This window comes from Protobothrops mucrosquamatus, unplaced genomic scaffold, assembly GCF_001527695.2.
Source record: "Protobothrops mucrosquamatus isolate PMUCROS unplaced genomic scaffold, P.Mucros_1.0 scaffold2353, whole genome shotgun sequence".
In the NCBI taxonomy this organism is placed as follows: domain Eukaryota; kingdom Metazoa; phylum Chordata; class Lepidosauria; order Squamata; family Viperidae; genus Protobothrops; species Protobothrops mucrosquamatus.
The window spans coordinates 34,790-56,454 of NW_015388431.1; the positions used below are offsets into that span (position 1 = coordinate 34,790).

The 21,665-nt window shown below is 37.6% G+C and overlaps 1 protein-coding gene across 2 annotated transcripts in view; it reads left to right on the plus strand.

Moving 5' to 3' along the window:
- Nucleotides 1-2,087: 2,087 nt before the first annotated feature.
- The window catches only part of RALY (RALY heterogeneous nuclear ribonucleoprotein), a 38,349-nt gene continuing 18,771 nt past the window's right edge, over nt 2,088-21,665 (plus strand). For both annotated transcript variants that reach the window (XM_029285852.1, XM_029285851.1), the window contains exons 1-2: nt 2,088-2,346; nt 15,216-15,288. In XM_029285852.1, the coding sequence (XP_029141685.1) occupies nt 2,091-2,346; nt 15,216-15,288 (329 nt within the window). In that variant the 5' untranslated portion in view covers nt 2,088-2,090. The remainder of the gene's footprint in view (nt 2,347-15,215; nt 15,289-21,665) is intronic.

The following is a 21,665-nucleotide window of genomic DNA, read 5'->3' on the forward strand; positions in this document are numbered from 1 at the left end:
TACAATATTTATGTCCTTAAAACAAAGCACAAAGCCACTAAAGAGAATATGCATAAATGTTCATAGCTTTCCTTACTGAAAGTCCTAAATGATTAATTACAGAATATCATAGGGCTTTCCACCCACTGCTTGAGTCAACAGAAAAGTGTACTAGCATGCAGTTTTCTGCTTCCATTCGTGATTCCTGCCTCTAAGTCATTACCAAATGTGCCATCTGGATTATGCCTTTGTAGTGTGATAGGCAAAGAAACTGATTGAATCCTCTACCTCACTGTCCTCTTCTGAACTTAAATAACCAATGGGGGAAAGCTGCTAATCAAAATACTACCACAGCAATGGGGCTAGTTAGAGTGCCAGTGTTTCTCAACCTTGACAATTTTAAAGCATGTGGACTTCAACTCCCAGAATTCCAAGCCAGCATTGCTGGCTGTGGAATTCTGGGAGTTGAAGTCCACATGCCTTAAAATTGTCAAGGTTGAGAAACACTGAGTTAGACTGTCCTTCATCTTTAAGCCCCTTCCTGTTTGCTTTTTCCCACATCATGCTACCATAAACCAAGCAGTAAGAGGGTCTCTGAATGAACAGACGAGTGCCACCCTGAGTGCAATGAGTTTTTATAGAGTTTTCCATAGAGTTTTTATTGAGTTTTATTCCAATGGTTTGGGGCTTCATTATTTGTATAGTTTTGAGCACCATCAGCATTGTTATTCTAGGCAATTGTATAACTATTTTAAAATAACTAAATAAATAAAGTGGGGGGAACACCAGGGTGATAAGAGGCATTGAGCCCCAAACAGCACATTTATTTAGAATTTCTCTCATTTATTTATATAGGAAACAAATGCCAACTTTAGATTCTTCTGTGTTTTATTCAGGTGTCAGTGGGAATTGGTCCTGTCATTCCAGTAATTTACTAGTCCAGCCTTGCACTAAACTAAGAAGAATCACAAAGTGAAAGAATCTGTAGCACTCCTAAGAGGTTTGCACTGTTATACAATTCAGGCAGACAATTTAAATTTGCCAATCACAGACTATTTCTATTATTCTGGACAGGACATTTCATATTGTACTGCTTGTGACAGAGAGCTATTTGCATTCAATTAGAGTAGGGGCGGCAAAGAATACCTTATTTTATTTGGCCAAGTGTGATTAGACACACAAGGAATTTGTTTCTGATGTAGTAGCTCTCAGTGTACATGCAAAACAACAGAATAACAATACCATAATCATAATAATGATACTAATAAGACAAGGGGTAGTAATACTACCATCATACTACATGTGTAAATATGCTTAGATATAAGACAGTACTGTGGGAATTAGGTGATCAGCAAAGTGATGGCATGAGGGACAAATTGTCCATGTATCTAGGAACTCAATGTGAACCAATGTGCTAGACCTCTAGCACTGCTGTGCATATCCATGTAACACTGGTACAGGGGCTGCTGTGTTTTAAGTTTTTAGAGAAACATCAGCAGAAAGACAATAGATGAGACTGACAAAAAACCATGCCGAGGGTGGATGCTCATATCAGCCTTAAATGGGCAGTAAGGGTCTCTGTATTGCCACTACTTATCACCTGAAATTGCCTGACTTCCAGTGTAATGGATTTGTGACTGTCATAGGATGTCACCAGCATTAACAAGAAAACAAAACTTTAACAAGTTAAGGACAACTTAAACCTCTATCACTAATGGGTTTGAGATGAGATGAAAGCAATGGCCTGGGAAAACTGCAGGAAAATGATGCTGCTGGCACATATTTGTGCCACTAACAGATGTGGGGCACAGCCTAAGAGGGCCATAAATGTAGTCAAAACCATTTCCATTGCATAGGAGCATAGGATCCACTATCATACACTCCTTTGCAAGAGTCTAAGTGAGGTTGCTTTAAACTGTTGCAGGGTTTACATTGTTTAAACTATACCAATATATAAAACATTGTTTCAAATTCGCTTAGTGTTCTGCAAGTTTTTGATGGCTGATCTTTGCAGTAAGCTCATATGTACACCATTGGTTCCATTGATGGACCTTATCATAGGTTATTAGTGCCTTCCTGATCCTCATTATCTTGCTTACTTAGGTGTCAAGATGTCATTGAAAATACAGACAAGTAACATCACAAACAAGAATGATCCCAAGTCCATCAACTCCAGGGTCTTCATTGGGAACCTCAACACAGCAGTGGTCAAGAAGTCAGATGTAGAAACCATCTTCTCTAAATATGGCAGAGCGGTGGGCTGCTCTGTGCATAAAGGCTATGCATTTGTACAATATTCAAATGAAAGGCATGCACGGGCTGCTGTCCTAGGGGAGAATGGGAGAGTACTCGCCGGTCAGACTCTAGGTAAGGTCTCCTTGCATCTCTCTCTATCTTCCCCTATATTTTCTAAGAAAAATGAAGATTGCTGTGGAATTGTAAAAAGCACTTTTCATATCAGACTAAAATAATTACTCCCCAGTCATTTTGCAGTGAAATTTGTCTTCTATAGTAGAAGAATTTTTAAATATTTAAAGTAAAAGAGGACTCATACAAACACTGCTGTCCTAATAATATTTCAAGAGGAATAGCTTTTCAACTTGGGATTAAAGTAAAGGACCTCAGCAAACACAAAATGATAAGCATGAAAACATTCCACAGCCTCAAAACAATATAGAAGTCTAGTATTGGCTCTAAAATACAAATATTAAGAAATGTTAAGATTCTTCAAAAGTCACAAACAAGTTCTAAATGGACACAATGGATATAGTTGTTCAGCTGCTTGGAAGTTGCATAGAAAAAAAAATGGGGTTGTTTCCTGGTAAAGTACATGCTTTGTAATGCAGAATGTCCCAGGTTCAAAAGACATTTCTAGAGCCACTTAAATCAGAGAAGACCGTTCCAATGGACAAATTGTGCTTATAATCATAGACATCTGCAACTAGCCACAATGATGCCAAAAAGTCAAAACTGACTTGTAATGTCCCAATGTAGGCTCTGCACTTTTAACACTTGTGAAGGGACATTGTATGCAAATACAAATAAGGAACAGAGTTTACATTACAGCAGTCCTTTCATCTTTCCCAGCCACTCATCTCTTCTGTGGATCCCTTTACATTTAGTTTGAATAAGGCAGACATTCTCCAGCCTGGAGCCTCATGCAACCCTAAGCCCTGTTTTCTAAGACCTCTGCTACTTCTTAAACCGGACCACTGAATTTTAGGAATACCATTGTTTTATGTGGTATTATAAAATAAATGGTCCTCTAATTCCTAGAACAGAGGGCCACTTTGGTGTAGTGATTAAGGCATCAAGCTAGAAACTGGGAAACCATGAATGATAGTCTCATCTTAGGCACAGAGCCAGCTGGGTGAGTTTGGGATAGTCAGTCATGCTCAATTCTAAGATTGTGGCAGTGGCAAAGTACTTCCAGAAAGCTTTTCCCAAAAAACTGTAGGAACTAGCCCAGGCAGTTGCCAGAGTAAAAACTGATTCAAAGCCTCCCTACAAAAGAAAAATCCCTAGAATAAGCACAATTTTTATGGCTATCATATCTGGACTGTAAATATCCAGATGGGTGGCAGAGGTAGCAAAAAGAGTGTATCTCTTTGCTCTCAGCTAATTGCCATCCAGGCCTTTACAGTCTTGAAGTAGTTGCTCTTGACATAGCACATTTTACACACACACCCCAAAAAGAGATCCTAACATTTCCCTTACCTCACAGAGGAGGCAGTTGTGTGGAGGAAATTCCACACAAGCAATATGGTTCCATTTACTTCTCCACATCCTTCTATTTATTCTTTCTCACTGACCTAGCTATTTTATTTATATGCTGCTTTTAGAAGTTCTTCAAAGTGGTTTATTTTGTTAAGAAATACAACAGTTGGACAATATAATATAAAAAAGCTTACTCAACCAAATAAGCAATAACATATTTAAAAGAGTATAATCTGGAAAACAGCATTTTTTTTCAAGTTTCCTTTTTATCTGTATTAAATTAAGATGTGACACCTTTTCAAGTATATCATTTAAAGCAGACATGTCAAACCTGCGATATCATGTGACGTCGCATGACGTATCAGAGCTTTTTCCCCATTGCCGGCAATGGGGTGGGTGCAGTTTCCTCATGACACGTCCGGCCTGCGGGCCGGCAGTTTGACACCCCTGATTTAAAGATTGTCTAAAGCACCCCAGACTCAGAAACATAGCCAGGTTTTTAGGATCTTATGAAAGACTAACAGGATTGGGGCCATTCTAATCTCCAAAGGGGGGATCTTCCACTGAGTAGGGGCCACAGCGGTAAAAAAAACTGTCTTCTAGTCCCCATCAGCCAACATTTTTTGGATGATAGGATCTTTAGCACACCCATTCTAGTTGATCTAGTTGGATGAGTAGAGACTCTGGAAAAAAAGGTGGGCCCTCAGGTAAACCGGTCCCAAGCTAAATAGGGTTTTAAAGGTGATAACCAGCACCTTAAACTACATCCAGAAATATACTGGTAACTAATGCAGCTCTTGCAGAAGTGGTGTTATGTGTGTTATATATCTAGCACCATTTGCTACCCATGCAGCTGCATTTTGCACCAGTTGAAGTTTCTGGCTGCTCCTCAAGGGCAGCCCCATGTACAGCATGTTACTGTAGTCTATACCAAAGGTTACAAGGACATGAGTTACTATGAGCAGGGCCTCCCAATCCAGGCATGGGTGCAACTGGTGCACCACTCAAAGGTGTACAGCCTCCTAGCCACAGCTACTCTTCACAACTGTACCCAGAACTAAAGATGGAAGAACCTATTCTCCAGAGACTCACAGTTACTCAGTCTTGCTTAGGTTGTCAAAGCCCGTTTCCTCCCATTCAGTCCCCAACAGCCTCTAGACATTGGGATAGGATGTCCACAGCATCACTGTGTTAGAAATAAAAAGGCTAATATTGCAATTTGGTGTTAATCAAGAATATTACTTCCAGCTGAAGTTACTGTTTTTTTCTACTTTACTGTATTTAACAAAGAACTCAAAGAATCAACCTGCTGCTTATTACTGAATTACTTATCAGATATGTGAAGCAAAAGCTAAAGGCTTGTAAGCTCTAATTTCCACCTCAGTCTGGTTATTTTTGCTGCAATGTTATAATATCCTAATTTTACAACTTTATACTGCATATGCCTGCTAAACAAGACTACTTATTTATATTTTTTATTTATATTTTACAAAATACATTTTTACATATTTTTTATATTTTTTCAACAAACGATATACCAAAATACAACAGCCCTTAATTAACCAACCGCAAATAGAATCTACAGTAGTCTCAACTAAAATAAAAGCAGCAATAGCATGTTTCAAGGATAGCCAATCATAAATTAGCTCCTTTGGAACTTCTTCACAAGTAGACCAGTTACAAACTGACTGAGGCAAGGAACCAATCAGAAACTGATTTTCAAAATTCCAATGATATGATCCAAATAGAGATTAGTTTTGTTACAAATGCAAGAGCTCAGTCAGTTCCTGCTCAATTGCCTGTGAGCTTCCAAGAAAGTACATTATACAGCAGATCACTTTCAGTTCTGAAGATGCCAGCCATGCTTGCTGGTGAAACATCAGGATACCAGATAATTAGACTATGGCCTATTAGCCTGGAAGCTCATCAACACTGGATTGATGCTCGCTGTGAAAGCCTGCATCAATATACTCCATAATTGGCTTCCTTGGAGTCCCCAGCCAGATCAAGACAATTTGGGAACAGCTTAAGCTGTTTAAAGTATTAATAATTATAAGCAACATTTGAAACAAAATTGGAAAATAAATGACAATTATTGAAGATTTTGAAGTTTGCTATATTATGCATCAGTTGATATTTTAACTGCCACATTTTGCATTTATGGAAATGTCCAGATATTCCTCAGAGCTAGCCTATAATGGATAATTGCTATCATATCAGACTGATTTAGGAATGGCAAAAGTTGTCATGAACTCTCTCTTTCTCACATAAGCAACTGTGAGTGCAGGGATAGGATGGGATCAAGAATTCTTCCCAACGATGAGCTAGAGCAGGCATGTCAAACTCGCAACGTCATATGACGTTGTGTGACGTATCGCAACTTTTTCCCCATTGCCGGCAATGGGGTGGGTGCGGTTTCAGTATGATGCATCCGGCCCACGGGCCGGCAGTTGGACATGCCTGAGCTAGAGGGAGTGTCAGCTCTTTCAGAATAGATTGAATTCCAGTTGCCAAGCCACCTATTTTTTAGATGTAAACTTTTTAGATATAAACTTGTTTATTTTCATCATGATATCAAATCTATACAATTGTCAACAACGTTTTATTTATGTTATTCAATTTTGATAGTACCCGATTCCAGACTGACTCTGGACAGCTCACAATATAAAGAAAACACAGAAAAAAAACATAATAGAATAAATAAACAAGATAGAGAATCCAGACAGCCAACTAAATATACATAATGGGCTGACAATGTATGGAAGCATATGTTAAGCACATGCAGCATAGGGTTCTATCACTCTACCCCAAAACCTAGGAAAACAGCCAGGTTTTTAAGGCCTTCCACAACAATATCAGGGTGGGAACTATCTGGATCCTAGGTGGGACTTCATTCCAGCGGGTAAGCTCCACAATATAGAATCTGGATCCCAAGAGATGACTTATTGAGTGGACTTGGAGCATGCTCACTCTGTTGATTCATATTGGCCAGGAAGAAACCATGAAAGATAGGCGTTTCTTCAAATAACCAAGCCCTATATCAAATAGGAGTTCATGGGTAATAACCAGCACCTTAAACCACACCTGAAAGCATATTGGCAACCAATGCAGCTCATGAAGATTAGATGCCCATGGCCATAGTGAGACAAAGCCATCATTAGCTGTGCCACTGCTTTCTGAATCAGCTGAAGCTTCCAAATATTCTTCAAAGACAGGCCCATGTACAGCACATTGCAGCAGTTGACCCATGAGATGATGGGTGCATACTTCCTGCAATGTCCCAACTGAGCAAAGGTCCTCTTGGCCATTGTTGCCACTGCTCTTCAAGCAGGAGCTGTGAATACAAAAGGACACTACCTACTGGGAGTGTGGGTTTTTGTGTATGTTTATGTATGGGTTTTGGAATTTGGTAACAAAAAACAATATATTTTAAAATTATCAAATATTAATAGCACTTCATTTCAAACTCCCTCTGGACATCTAGCGATCTCATATTTTGTTTATTTGTTTTTTGTTTTAATTTATACAGCCAAAGTAAGATAGTATAGGCCAATGGGATGGAACAATTGTCAAATTGAAGCCATTGTGCACTCAAATAACTGGATGTGATCTAGATTAGTGTTTCTCAACTTCAGCAACTGAAAACATGTGGACTTCAACTCAAAGAATTTAGAAACTCTTTTGGGATTATTAATCAATTAAGCTTAACATTGTGGAGTTATGCTGAGATGGAGTATTTAACTAGTCTTGTATTTATTGTTTTTACTTTGTTTTTAGTTTATTGTTTACTTAGTGTTTATTTTTGGCTGTGTTCAGCTGCATGTTGCCTTGAGGAATATAAAATTGAATTCTGCCTTGTCATCCTTTAAATACATTTTTTTCATTTCCTCCTGTTTGTCCAATAACAGTTAACGCTGCCAAACACAGCATTAGAAATAGCCAAGCGCCCAGTTAACAAGAATCTTTCCTGTCTAAGCATGTAGATATCTCATTATCTAAGGTCTTAACATCCTCAGATATTTTTAATATTATCTTAATTGACCAAATATATGGTTATAGTCATCTAATGCAAAGTCCTTTTTAGAGGAATTGCACATAATATGTGCAGCTTGGTTCTTGGACCACCTGAGCTCCCTTCCTAAAGTGTGATGTGATTTTTTTTTGCAGCTAATTTCTCCCTGATGTGTGCAACGTGCTATAGATTGGTCTGACAGTTTGCTGCAAGAAAAACAGATGTTCTAGAAGCTGATGCCCAGGCATCGTCTAACATACTGCTTTTTCTTCAGCAATGCCACCAGCTGTTGAAAATCATGCCTTGGAAATGATGGTGATATTTGGTATACTGTGTGCTACAGCACCACTGAGAAGTCCCAAATCAAATTAGCCACAAAATGTGGCAAGCCCTGTAAAAAAATAATAAAAACAAGCCAGAAGACTTATTCTTACGGCTTTGTTGCTATGAGAAATGACAAAAAAACTCTCCCATTTTCACTCATTATAAAAAGCAGCCTGTCCACTAATCAGCCATGAATAATCATGCAGTCCAAGAAGGGTTTTTAATCACAAGCAACTAAAAGTATAATGGACAAACCCTATTGAGAAACCACAGGATTTCCTCAGGGATAATCCTGATTATCTCCACTGTAAACATAACGTGTGAGATCCAGTTGGCTGGAAACGCCTTTGTTGTTCCTGTGAAATATGGTTCTGATCAAACTGTCTGAGACTTGCATTCAGTTTAGTTTATTCTCTTTAATGCAGGATGCCTAGTTTTAACATATTGGATATCATACAGAGATAGTCCTTGACTTACAACCATTTGTTTATCGACCATTAATTATAATCACACTGAAAAAAGTTATGATGGGTCATCACACTTATGACCATTACAGCATCCACATGCTCATGTTATCAAAAATTGAATGCTTGGCAACTGGCATGTATTTACAAGTTGCCATGTCCAGGAATCATGTGATCACCATTTGTGATCTTCCCTGTCAGCTTCTGACAAACAATGAGAGAAGCTAGATTTGCTTAATGACCATGTGATTCACTTAACAAAGCAGTGATTCGTTTAAAAATCGTAAAAACAGATGTGATTCAATTAACAACTGCTTTGTTTAGCAATGGAAATTCTGGTCCCGATGGTGATCATAACTCAAGGATTACCTGTAGTACTTTGAGAAAATCTTTGCTGCTGTTTAAGAAGTTAACAGACATTTTGGGCCCACATCCCATCTGCCTTCACATGAAGAAGCAGGGGGCCCTGTTGCTTGCACATGATCCAAGATAAAATCTCTCCAGAATGTATATGGGTCAATATAAAAGAGAAAAAAGTGACGTTACTATAGGTGTATATTACAGGCCACCCAACCAATCAGAAGAAATAGATGAAGTCTTTGCCAACCAGCTAACAAATGTATGTAGGAAGCATACCACAATAGTAATGGGAGACTTCAACTATCCAGATATCAACTGGGAGACAAACTCTGCAGCAAGCAGGAGATGAAACAGATTTCTAACCAACCTAGCCGACAACTTTGTCATCCAAAAGGTGAAGGAGGGAACTAGACACAAAGCTATAGTGGACTTAATTCTTACTAATAGAGAAGAAGTGATAGAGGGAGTTGAAGTTGCTGGAACCTTGGATGAAAGTGACCACGTCATACTGGAATTTAATATATTGCAAACACTAGCAACAGAAAACAATTCACCCAGTGTCTTAAACTTCAAAAGAGCTTACTTTAGCAAACTCAGAGAGAACCAAAGAAAGATCCCATGGATGAAAATCCTAAAGGGGAAAACAACTCAAGAAGCATGGGAAACTCTGAAAAATGCGTTCATAAAAGCCCAGACCAGCACAATACCACTGAAAAAGAAGAGGGGATCACATTATTTACCAAAGCACCAGAGGGCAGGACAAGAAACAATGGTTGGAAACTGACCAAAGAGAGAAGCAACCTGGAATTAAAGAGAAACTTCCTGACAGTGAGGACAATTAACCAGTGGAACAGCTTGCCTTCAGAAATCGTGGGTGCTCCATCACTGGAGGTTTTCAAGAAGAGACTAGACAGTCACTTGTCTGAGATGGTATAGGTTCTCCCGCTTGAGCAGGGGGCTGGACTAGAAGACCTCCAAAGTCCCTTCTATTCTATTCTATTCTATTCTATTCTATTCTATTCTATTCTATTCTATATTCTTTATTTAAGCCTTCTTGTCTATTCTCATGTAAAGGATCTAGGTAGGAAGAGATTTGGAGGACTGCAAAGGGAAGGGAATCATTTCTCTCTCAGTGGCTTCAGCCAAATCTGCTTTAGTGAGTGACTCTGTAGTTTTTCTTTGTCTTTCTGTCTTATTGAGCAAGTAATTGGTGTAAATTTAATGTGTTGCATTCATTTACGTTTGCTGTAAAAAGATTTTATACTATAAACTATTTGCAAATCTTTTTTTGGAAGCCAGCATATAAAGGGTTGTAGATTGACTCTGAATCTATTTGAATAATACATTTTACCTATTTTGAGTTGCTTGTGAAGCATATGACTCCAATTAACAATCTGACTTGGAAAATAAATTTGATTTGGAAATGGGATCCAACTTCAAAGCAAATCTCTATGCAAACTTGATAAATAAATTCCTATAAACTAATTTTATAAGCAAACCGCTACATATTGATGTTTCAGGGGGAAGTTAAAGGACATATTGACACAGCAAGTTCATATCCTGTAGTACATAACAAGCGAGCAGAAAGCAGTACTGAGCAGTCTTTTACATAACTCAAAAAAATCCTGGACCTCAGAATAGGAAGTCAGCTGAGTGTACCGAGATGGTTCTGCTATTAGCAATGTAAGCCATAATGAGCTAGCTAATTGGAGCATCTTGTCTGTACTACACTCTGTATCACTTGTATGCATTCAAATCAATATTATTGCAGACATTAGCTGAATATACAGGTAGTCCTTGACTTACAACCATTTGTTTAGTGACCATTCAAAGTTACGACAGCACTGAAAAAAGTGACTTATGACCGCTTTTCACACTTACAACTGTTGCAGCATACCCATGGTCCTGTGATCAAAACTCTGATGCTTGGCAACTGGCATGTATTTACAGTTGCAGTAAATGTGAAAGGTGAAATGTGATCACCTTTTATGGACCTTCTGACAAGCAAAATCAATGGGGAAGTCAGATTCACTTAACAACTGTGTTACTAATTTAACAAATGCAGTGATTTGTTTAACAGATGTAGCAAATAAGGTCATAAACTGGGACAAAACTCACAACTGTCTTGCTTAGCAATGGAAATTTTGGGCTCAATCCTGGTTGTAAATCCTGAACTACCCATATAGCAATGCCTATATGGGAAAATTGTCCTGAATATGTTTCTGATGAAAACATACAGGATCATTTATTGCTTGTCTTTTTTTTCCCAAAGAAGGAGTGGGGAATGAAATTCTCCTGGGTGAAATATGATAGTTTGACATTATCTTATTAGGCAGCGAGAGTGTTTCAACGTCCTGTCTTTCACTGACCACAGTCTCATCTCCAGCACTCTGCAGCCCTCCCCGGATTCAGTTCAATTCAGTTCTTCAAGGAAGGCATCAGCAAACAATTCCTCCCGCTGGTTTTTTTCAGAAAAAAATAATAATGGATTATGTTGGCAGACAGGGAGGTTTTGATGTGATACTTTCAGATCTGTAATAGCAAATAGCAACAACAACAGTGCCCTCCACCACTTCCAATATTAAGACAAATCACCATCAAGAGAAATTTGAAATACTCAAGCCTTCTGAGAAGAAGATGGGAAAACAGAAATCTCTTTCATAGAGCAAGCAAACTTTCCTAGGAAGTTTCAAGGAAGATTTTTGGCAGAGCTTTATTGTCAGGCAATACATTTTTTCAGGATCAGTTACTGGCCAATCAATATGAGCATAATAGTATCTGTGCATTTGGGAGGATTAGTGAGTACTCAAAGCTGACTCCTCAGCATGAAAAGTAGCAGGCTGAGATTTGGTTTAGGTCAGGACTTCAGCAAGGAAAGAAACGTTTCCAGCAATATTTTTCAAACTTGGCAATTTTGTGTGGACTTCAGTTCATAGAATTCCCAGTCAGCATCTTAAAATTGCCAAGTTTGAAAAACTCTGCTTGAAACTCTCCCTTCTTCTTGGCTATGGTCATGATTCTGATTCCTTCCTGAGCATTCAAAAACCTAGCTGCATTCCATATTAAAACAACTCTTTTTTTAATGCTGGTCCATAGTTTCTCTTTTAGACTCTTAGAAGAAATTCTTAGTCTTATTCAAGCTGGGTTTTCCAAAGAACACAAGACAGCTGTTAGAAAGCAGAACAATAAAGGAGAATATTTGTAGCTCAGGGTTGAAATGAGGGTGTACCCAAACTAGGTAACATCATCAGTGCTTGCAAATGTTTCATTACCCAAACTAGGATGATGTTTCCTAGTTTGGGTAATGAAACATCTGCAAGAAAAGAACCAAGCTCAGAGGGCACCAAGGACCCCTCGGAAGAACAAGACAAACAGTCACAGTAATCAAAGGTGGTTCACAAGTTACAGTTTAAAAGCAGTTACTTTTATAGAGGAGTCTTTCGGTTGTTCCTAGGAAACGTGTGAACTTAGCCTGCTTTGTGGTTTTGTGGTTTTGCTTTCTTATGGGGTTTTGCCATTTTTATCATTTGTAAGTAGAAGTGGTGACCTCAGGATAAAGGTTTTATGTGAGGACATCTATTATAGAAATGAAGAACTTTCAGTATCTAGAGGGGATCTTCTTTGTTTAATTAAGTTGCTGGTATTTGCCAATTTCACCTATCTAAGATGAATTTCAGCCTAGGTGTCAAAAAGGCTTAAGCAGTCTTTTTGGTTCTGTTATCTGGGGTTCACTGGCAGGTCAGGGAGGAAAGAGGGCAAGGGGTGGCATGGGGTGGCATGGGGCTTTGGCCTCCCTACAAGGCCTTTAATAAATGTCAACTTTTCAGACTTCTATTCCCAGTGTATGGAAGAGCCAAATAGAACAGCCACATACTTCCTACTTGAAACAAACTGCTTAGTTAACTTTTTTTTTTTACATGAGGTGTTGAAATCTCACCCACTGAGAAGCTCACGTCACCTGGAGTAAGCTGAGAATTGTTGTTGAATATAGCATTTCAATCAGGAATTGACATTTTTGATCTCCCAGTAGGTGGTAGCAATACTGAAGACAGCAGGAGCACCAGACATACCTCTGCAGAGGCAAAAAAACAACAACTATTCTCTTCCTTGCAAAGGCGGGTGTATGGCTTGAAATATGAATTCTGACATTTTGCTTCATTTTGCTTTTGCTTTTTAAGGGGAAAACAATTGTTTGAAACAACACATTCTGCCCTCTGGTTTAGTTTTGTTCTAACTTTGCAAAAGACAAATATAGTTTTTAGAATGACAGATAAGGCTACTATACATGTATATAAAATGGTTCTATTAATTTATTTTGCATCTACTCATCACTGGAAAGTTGAATGCTTTAAAAAATATACTTATTTATATAATGTTGAATGGAAAAGGCATAAAAGTCAAGAAAATAAAAAAATACGGTAGAAATAACACAAACATAGTTTTGAGTATATATAAACTTAAAGAATGCAAAAATTTAAACATTCATGTTTCTATTCTTTTGTATATACAGTACAACATAGTTTTTGAAAAGTTAATTGCTTTGATATAACTAACATTTCAGATAGTAAAATTATCCTTAATTAAATAATCCTTTGAGTCTTTTTGCCCTTGTGCTATTTGAGGGTGCTGTATTGGCTTCCAGTAAGTTTCTGAATATTGTTCAAATGTTGGTTTAAACTTTTAGAACCTAAATAATTTAAGCTCCTAGATACTTGCAGCATCACCTCCAGATAAGAACTGATTCATTTACTGTATTTCCCTCATATTAGTTGGGGATATCCAACTTCCGAATCTAGGAGAGTTGTGATCTATAGGAGCTTAGAGGTAATGCTTTTCTGTGATGCCTCCCCTACATGAAATAGCCTCCCACTGGAGGTCAAACTGACACCAACTTTGTGGCCTTTCAAAAAGCTACCCAGATGGAGTTAAAGCAAGGGTTTAAAAACTAATGTGTGTTTTTTGCCAGTGCATTGTAATGTTTACTCTTAGTGGATTTGTAAAGTTTTAAACTTTACTGCATTATGTTTCTGTGAATGTATACTAATCAGAGCCGTATAATTTCAATAGTATGTAAATAGAACAGATAGACAGACTGAACTAAAATCAATCAAGCCACTATGAATTGCTTCAGTCTAATGCAGGGGTGTCAAACTGCCGGCCCATGGGCCGGATGCATCACGAGGAAACCGCGCCTACCCCATTGCCGACAATGGGGGGAAAGTTCAGATACGTCGCGCAACATCACGTGATGTTGCGAGTTTGACATGTCTGGTCTAATGTGTCAGCCGAATGGTAGGATTCCTAAGCAGATGGTCCCATCTAGGCATTGATCCACATTGTTTCACATTACTAAGCTGCTGCATTGTATCTTCACATTATGCCATAGGACCACAATGGTCTGGCTCTACATGCAAGTCATCACTGATGTTGCATCATCTTTCACAGATCATGTATGAATGGACCCACCCTTTTCTTTTGCTTTGCTTCTATTAAGCAGTACCTTTTTACACTTAAATTGCTGTGTTTAGTTCCCATTAAGGCAGTGAAAGGTGGTTATATGTCTCAGCTCCACTGAATCCATTGGAATGGAGGATAGGGTAAATTTTCTTGGCAGATCAAAATTCAGGCTTTCAGTGCTGAAATTTACAAACATCCCTTCAATTATAACAGGTGACATTTGACATGTTTTGACATCCAGCACAGCTTTTAGCATGGGTATTATGGCAGAGGAGTTTAAAGTCACATAAACAATATTTTCTGTGTTAAGTAGCCTGAATATTTTTTCCTGGATATGTTTGTCATAGGAGGGCATGCCTTTAGTTATAATATCTATGACTTAGGTGGGTGTTGAATTATTTATGAATTATTTTTTATAAATGGTTCAAGGTCCTGCAAATACTGAGGGAGCAAGAAGGAGATCTATTCTTGTTTATAATGTACCCTGATGATTTTTTTGTGCATAAGGCTTAAGCTGATTTGTCTTTCTTATATGGGATAGATTTGTATGAGTTTAAGGCTTTGATATTATGAAAATATATTTAATTGTATTTGATGAATTATTCGATAAATTACTTAGATGGAAAATGATTAATGGGACAATGGGTCTTATTGAAAATCATTGCAGAATATAAATATACCACATACTGTACATTTTTTCACAAAAAGGAAAACACCATTGCTTCTTTGAATATAACAGATATATCTGAAGAAAATAACGGTTGCCCAGTATTAAAACAAAATTATGTAGCAATCCCTGACCCCAAAAGAATTGTTAAAATAGCTTAAAATTGTTTTGAATGTTTGCCTTAAAACAGATAGTGAAAGATACTGCAGTAACTCCAAACCATTATTTGTTGCAGATATAAACATGGCTGGAGAACCGAAGCCCAACAGACCAAAAGGACTAAAGAGAACAGCATCTGCCTTGTACAGGTAAGGTTGCTGAGGATTTTACCAGGGATATTCACCACACCTGTATTTAATCATGCATGATGGCAGCCTATCAGAGCTTGCTATCCTAGGCTGCAGCCCACAGAAATCTTCAGTAGCCTCATTTCAGTAGTGAGAAATAGGCCTGATACCTTTTGGCCCCCAGAATTGTAGAATGCAAACCTGGAAAACAGATAAGCTTATTTGGCAAATAAATGGGTCTTTGAGCAAGGTTTCTAATGCATAGGTCATCCATGCAGTTGGCAAAGGCAATAAAATTCAGACACCAGCAAGTGGCATATGGCAGGAGTTTGGAAGCAAAAATTAGGAGAAGGGAATGAATGGGTTAAAGGTTGAGCAAAAAGAAGGACTTTCTGACAACAGGGGCAATTAGTGTCAGGTTTGAATATGGTAGGACATAAGGATGATTCTATCAATGCAACTGAGAGACTGCAATGGAGGAGTAATATGAGGGTCATAGCTCCTAAATTTATCAAGAAAGAAGAAAGTGGGAAGTGTTGAGACGGATGTTGGAGAGGGTGATGGCAGAAAAGAGATTGGAATAGATTGTTTATCCAGAAATAGATTGAACATTATAGAAGATAAGAGTGATGGGCAGCAAGCAAAATGAGGAATCAGATGAGGGTAGAACTTAGCAGAGACCTTAAGAAATAAGCAACAGAATTTAGCATCATTGAAAGTGACAGGCAGAAATCTGAGGCTTCAGGAACCTGATTTGGATCATAAGACAACAGCAGGAGAGAAGCATGTAAACAGATAAGTCAGCCAACCCTTGTTCTCTCCAGGTATATAACACTACAAGTGAAATATAATGCATGGAAGCAATAAGCCATGGAAGGGAATAAGAGTGATGAATAAAGAGTTAATGACAAAGAAGACCTGATGATGGTAACTATAAGAAAGGATAAGTCAAAACATTAGATTAAATGACTGGATCATCTTGTCTTTCCTCCACAACTTTTCCCATCTTATGTCCTCAAAATACTAGAGCAAATATCAAGCTAGCTGGGAATTCTGAGAGTTGAAGGCCAATGGATAAAGAAAATACAGTATACAAATATTTGCATACCCTGATTTTGGCATGCATTAAAGTAAATAGCAAGGTAGAGAATTATTTGTTAACATAATTGCGATGCTAATTGTGTAGATTGGTACTGTATAACTAAGAAGTAGATTTTAGGTTGGGTTCTGCCAAATAGTTTCTCCATAATTATAGCAAAGTAAAAAACTAAATTATCTTCCCCCAATTCCAGCTATATCACAGTTCATGTAAAAACATTTACTGAGGTTTTGATCCTTTACCCATCACTGTTACCAAACAGCAGTCTTGTCGATAACTTTTTCCATTTTGCTCTTTCATCATATTTATTACTTCAGATAAATATTAGTTGCCCCTTCAGGCAGCTCTACAAAAGGAAAAAGTTCTGAAGATTAAAGGGAAGGCATGTTCTGCCTTGTTTTTATCATCCTTGGGCTTTTTTCTCAGTCCAGAAGGATGTTTGGCTTCATCCTTGTTATGTTCCCTTCACCCAGCTAGACAGACACATCAAACACTTCCATTACTAAAGGCTGAATAAAATGTAATCATGTGTAATAATAAATAATATGCCAAATTGGGGCACTTACACAAGTATAGGTTTTACTCACATTTTAGCGGATCTCATGAACATGTCAGCACAACACACTTGCTATAGCCATAGCAACAGGACAATATGATTAATGCCATTGAATACTACTGTTAAGATACTTATTTAGCTGTGGGCACATCAAAAATAATTGCTATGATCCCTATTTGTTTTGTGATTTAATTTAACTCTACAGTGCCCTACTGAAATGTTACAGTAGAGTAAAAGACAATATAGTTATAAAATAGCATATTACATGGGATAGGTAATGTTCCAGATGGTTTACATGGATAATTCTGAATTCCTCAATATTTTGAATTCTGTGATTCTAGATGAATAGAAAGGGAGGATATTTTCTGATCAAATCCATTCTCATAACTACTGCATTAAAGTGATGACCATAGCCATTGTTTTAAGACTCATGGGTCAATTAAAGTCATCTGTGCTGATGGAGCATTGTATTTTGAACATTTGCATATTCATAAAATAATCATTTTGAAGAAATCTGTTTACATTATTTCTTCAAAGAAGATACTAGCCTGATGTTAGAACAGCATGATTATAGGAGGTAGTCCTCTTATAACATCTCTCTGCTTCCTGTAATTATTAGATATCCTTGCATTACAAATAATCAACATTTGCTTAAAATTGGTGAACAAGCTGATCAGAGGCACTCTTTTGGCAAACTGAAAGGTTTTTAATTTCTCTAGTTGTCTAATACACTAACAATTATAATTTTACTAATTGCATTAAGTTTTATGTCATCTTTGATTAAGAGTGACAATTGTAAATGTAAATTGAATGTACTAGTGGATTTTATGGAAAAATATCAAAGGGCTGAAGCTAAGTTTCCTATAAGTTTGAGACTTGATCAAACAATCTATGCTGAAATATCTTATAAAACTATGCTGGATTCTAATCAAATATCTTCAACTGGCCATTTCATATCTAGCCAGATGGAATAACCTCAAACTAAGCACAGCATGTTTAGGCTAGAATGAACCTGGATGAAAGAAAGCTGATCTGCTATAAATGAATCCCTTGGCGCTAAATGTACCATTAAGGAGTCTGGATGAATTCATTCTTTCTGAAGTCCATTGTGAACCAACCTGATCTGCTAGATGAATTACAGATTGGGAAAAGTTATTCACTGCCTTATGCCCTCTCAAAGCAACAACACAAAAAACCCAAAATCAAAATACTTTGGAATAATGGCTAGCTTTAGAGAATATGTTCTTAATTATGTCTTTTGAAAATGGAAATGTTCTTGTAGACTTCTTTTTAAAATATTGCAAACCAGTCAGAAAAACATTTGTGGTTGAGGATATGCATAGGTTATATTGTCTCGAAATACACTTTCTCTATCTCTAGTTAGAGTTAGTTAGTAAGTTAGTACCACAGTTCTAAGTATATTATTTTGGAAGTAAGGTCCAAAATAGTTATTTCATTCCTAAAAGAGTAATTCAGCTAACAAAGGGCATTCAATATGGAGCATCCAGCTAAGAAGCAGCATCTAAGAAAAACAGAGGGTAGTGGGTGAGGACACTGATTGTTTCTCAGACATCCCTTCTTCTCCTTCTCCAGCAATTCTAAGTAGCAGGCTGCCACAGAAGTGGCTCTTATCAGAGTTCTGATCTGATTTCCCATGTAGGGGCTTTGCAATTAATCTGAGATCACAGAGCATTAGCCTAAAGATGGCATGCGGCTCTAAGGCTACATGATGATCATTCTTCTCTCAATAGGTAATAAGGATTAGATTGTATCAGTACCAGCAGGCAAATCTTCCCTACCTTTTCCCTTCTTTCCCTTCCCCATTCAGGCAGCATCATAGATTCATTCTCTCTTCTGTTCATCATTTCTCTCTGTGTTCTAAAGTAAATGCACACTCAGACTCCATTTTTCCTTCACTCATTTCCCATTCTTTTCCTCTGTCTCTTATGCACTATGGCTGGATTTTCATACTACCCAAAACACTAATCCCAGGCTAACACAACTTGATTTCAGTGTTTGCTTAACAAGTTTTGTCCAAATATATCAACCATGTTACTGTATAACTAAAAATGTTGGGCTGGCTCATGCCAAGAATCCTGCAGTTACTTCCCACAATACTAATTATGTGCCATTAAATGGGTGTTGACTCTTAGCATCAATGACTTTATGGATACATCCCTCCTGCCAACCTGTGGAAGGTCAAAGTATCCAGCCCATTTTAGCTTATCTAGTATGTTGTATGAATCCAGCCAGTGAGGCACAAACCATAGAACAAGAACAAATAGGGATATTTTGACCACACTGATTTGCCCCAGTCTCTTATTTGAAATATCCAAGATCTCGTGGACAGGAAACACATAAGACTTATATGGAAATTCTCCAAAGTGTTAGACCATTGGGGTGAAGATAACAGATGAAGTGGTTAGGCTATTCCCAGTCCTTTGAGTGCAAGCAAATTGGCCAACCCTGTTTCAAGGAGTTGCACTTGTTCTGTTTGTCATCTCATTCTGTGGGGCTCTGGAAGGAAATCGATTCCTCTGATGCCCCTGCTTCACTTTTTGATGCAGTCACAGACTAGGAGTATCCAGAAAGCAATTATAGGAATATAGCTAAGAGGAACTCTGTCAGCAAAAAAAAGGGAAGAAAGCATTATTCTATCTCATTTGTCAAATGGAAGTTAACAAGAAAGGGGATGTTCCCTCCCCACAAGCGTCAGCATCAGAGACCAGCAGTTAGCCAAAAATCTTATTCAGAGCTCAGATGAGAAAAAAAAGGTTATTTCAATAGTCAATTCAACTATTGAAGAATTAAAGAATAAATAGCAGTAATTATTTGTGGCTCTCTTAAGGCTTAGACCTTCTTTCCTTTAGTAATACCCTCCTGCTTATAGACTCAGTAGAGGGGCAGCTTCTAAAAGAGGACCTTCACTTTGGGAAGGAATACAAGGCTTGCTAGCCTAGATGGGAAGGACCTGTAGCCCTACAGATGCACTGAGGTAAATGCACGGTAAATAAATTAGGCTGTGTAAAGTAGCTCTGTTCTCCCTTGAGAGTTTATCTCAGCCCACACTGTTAAAATAATCTGATTCAAAGTAATGAACAAAATTGCTCACTTATTTTTCTGCCTTGAATTTTGCCCTGGCACATGCAACATTTGTGTAGACCAGGGGTAGTCAACCTTGGCTCTTTTATGACTCGTGGACTTCAACTCCCAGAATTCCTGAGCCAGCCAGCTAAGCTGGCTCAGGAATTCTGGGAGTTGAAGTCCACGAGTCATAAAAGAGCCAAGGTTGACTACCCCTGGTGTAGACTCTCTTTTGAGCATCCAGGGAGAAGCTAGATGACCGCTCTGAAATACCACTTGTAAGGGGAGTTTTATCTGGAAAGAAAATGTTGAAGCTATGTTGAGGTTTGTATGCAAAGTTGCACAAAGCCTTAAAATAAACTAATAGCAAGGAGAAAGAACAGATGAACAAATATGGCATAGCAGTCCCTGGAAATATAATACAGGATATTTTTGGACATGATTGTCTTTATTACAACAATGATCAAACCTCATCTGACTTGTATGGAAAGAAATTTTAATATTAAGAATGCCAAACAAGCAAGACTCTTTTGGTTTCCTTAACAGATGATCTTTAGACCTAAGTACCTATAGCAATCTGTGAGAGCCCTAATGTGCTCTCACAGATTGCTGCCACTTATTTTATAGATAATAATAATAATAATAATAATAATAATAATAATAATAATAGTAGTAGTAGTAGTAGTAGTAGTAGTAGTGGTAATAGTAATAATAGTAATAATAGTAATAATAGTAATAATAATAGAAATGATTTGACTCTCTGCCATATGACTGGATAATCAAGTGCCTAGAAATAACAGGAGTCAGTAGAAACATCAGAAAATTTGTGCAAAGATCGATGGCACAATGGAAGAACAGTTGCAGGTCAATGGTGAGAGACTGGGAGAGGTTAATATCAAGAGAAGAATATTTCAAGGAGATTCATTATCACCACTACTATTTGTTATTGCACTGTTTCCTCTGTTAACAATACTGAATAACTCGGGACATGGCTATCAAACATCAAAAACATATGCCAGACTATCCCCCCTCCTTTACATGGATGATCTGAAGCTGTATGGAAAAACATCATCTGAAATAGAATCGCTGCTCAACACTGTCCGTATATATAGCCAAGATATTGTAATGGAGTTTGGCTTGGACAAATGTACCACACTTACTATCAAATAAGGAAAAATAGTGAAAGCTGAAGGAATCAAGATGCCCCACGAAAATAACATTAAGAGTCTGGATGAGGAAGATTACTACAAATACTTGGGTATCCTTCAAGCTGACAACATCAAGCACACTGAAGTCAAGAAAAAGATTAGAGGTAAAAGGCGAAAGATTTATACGATCTGAAGAGAAACCAGAGTATTTAAAATTGTATTATGATGCGGTGGTTTTGACATGGGTTACTGATTGGATTAATTTAACTAATAGAGATATATTGATTCTTGAAGGTTGGGACTTATATTTTCGATGGCATGCATATTTATTCTTTGATAAGAAAGTTGATTCTATTTTTAAATCTCATATCTTAAGAGTGGCGATTTTGAGAATTTGGAAAAAGTATTATCACAAATTAAATTTTAAGATACCAATGTGGGCAATTCCGGAACATGCAATACAAGGAGTAACTACGGGAGTTAAACTAGAGGGAATTATTTATAGAGACTT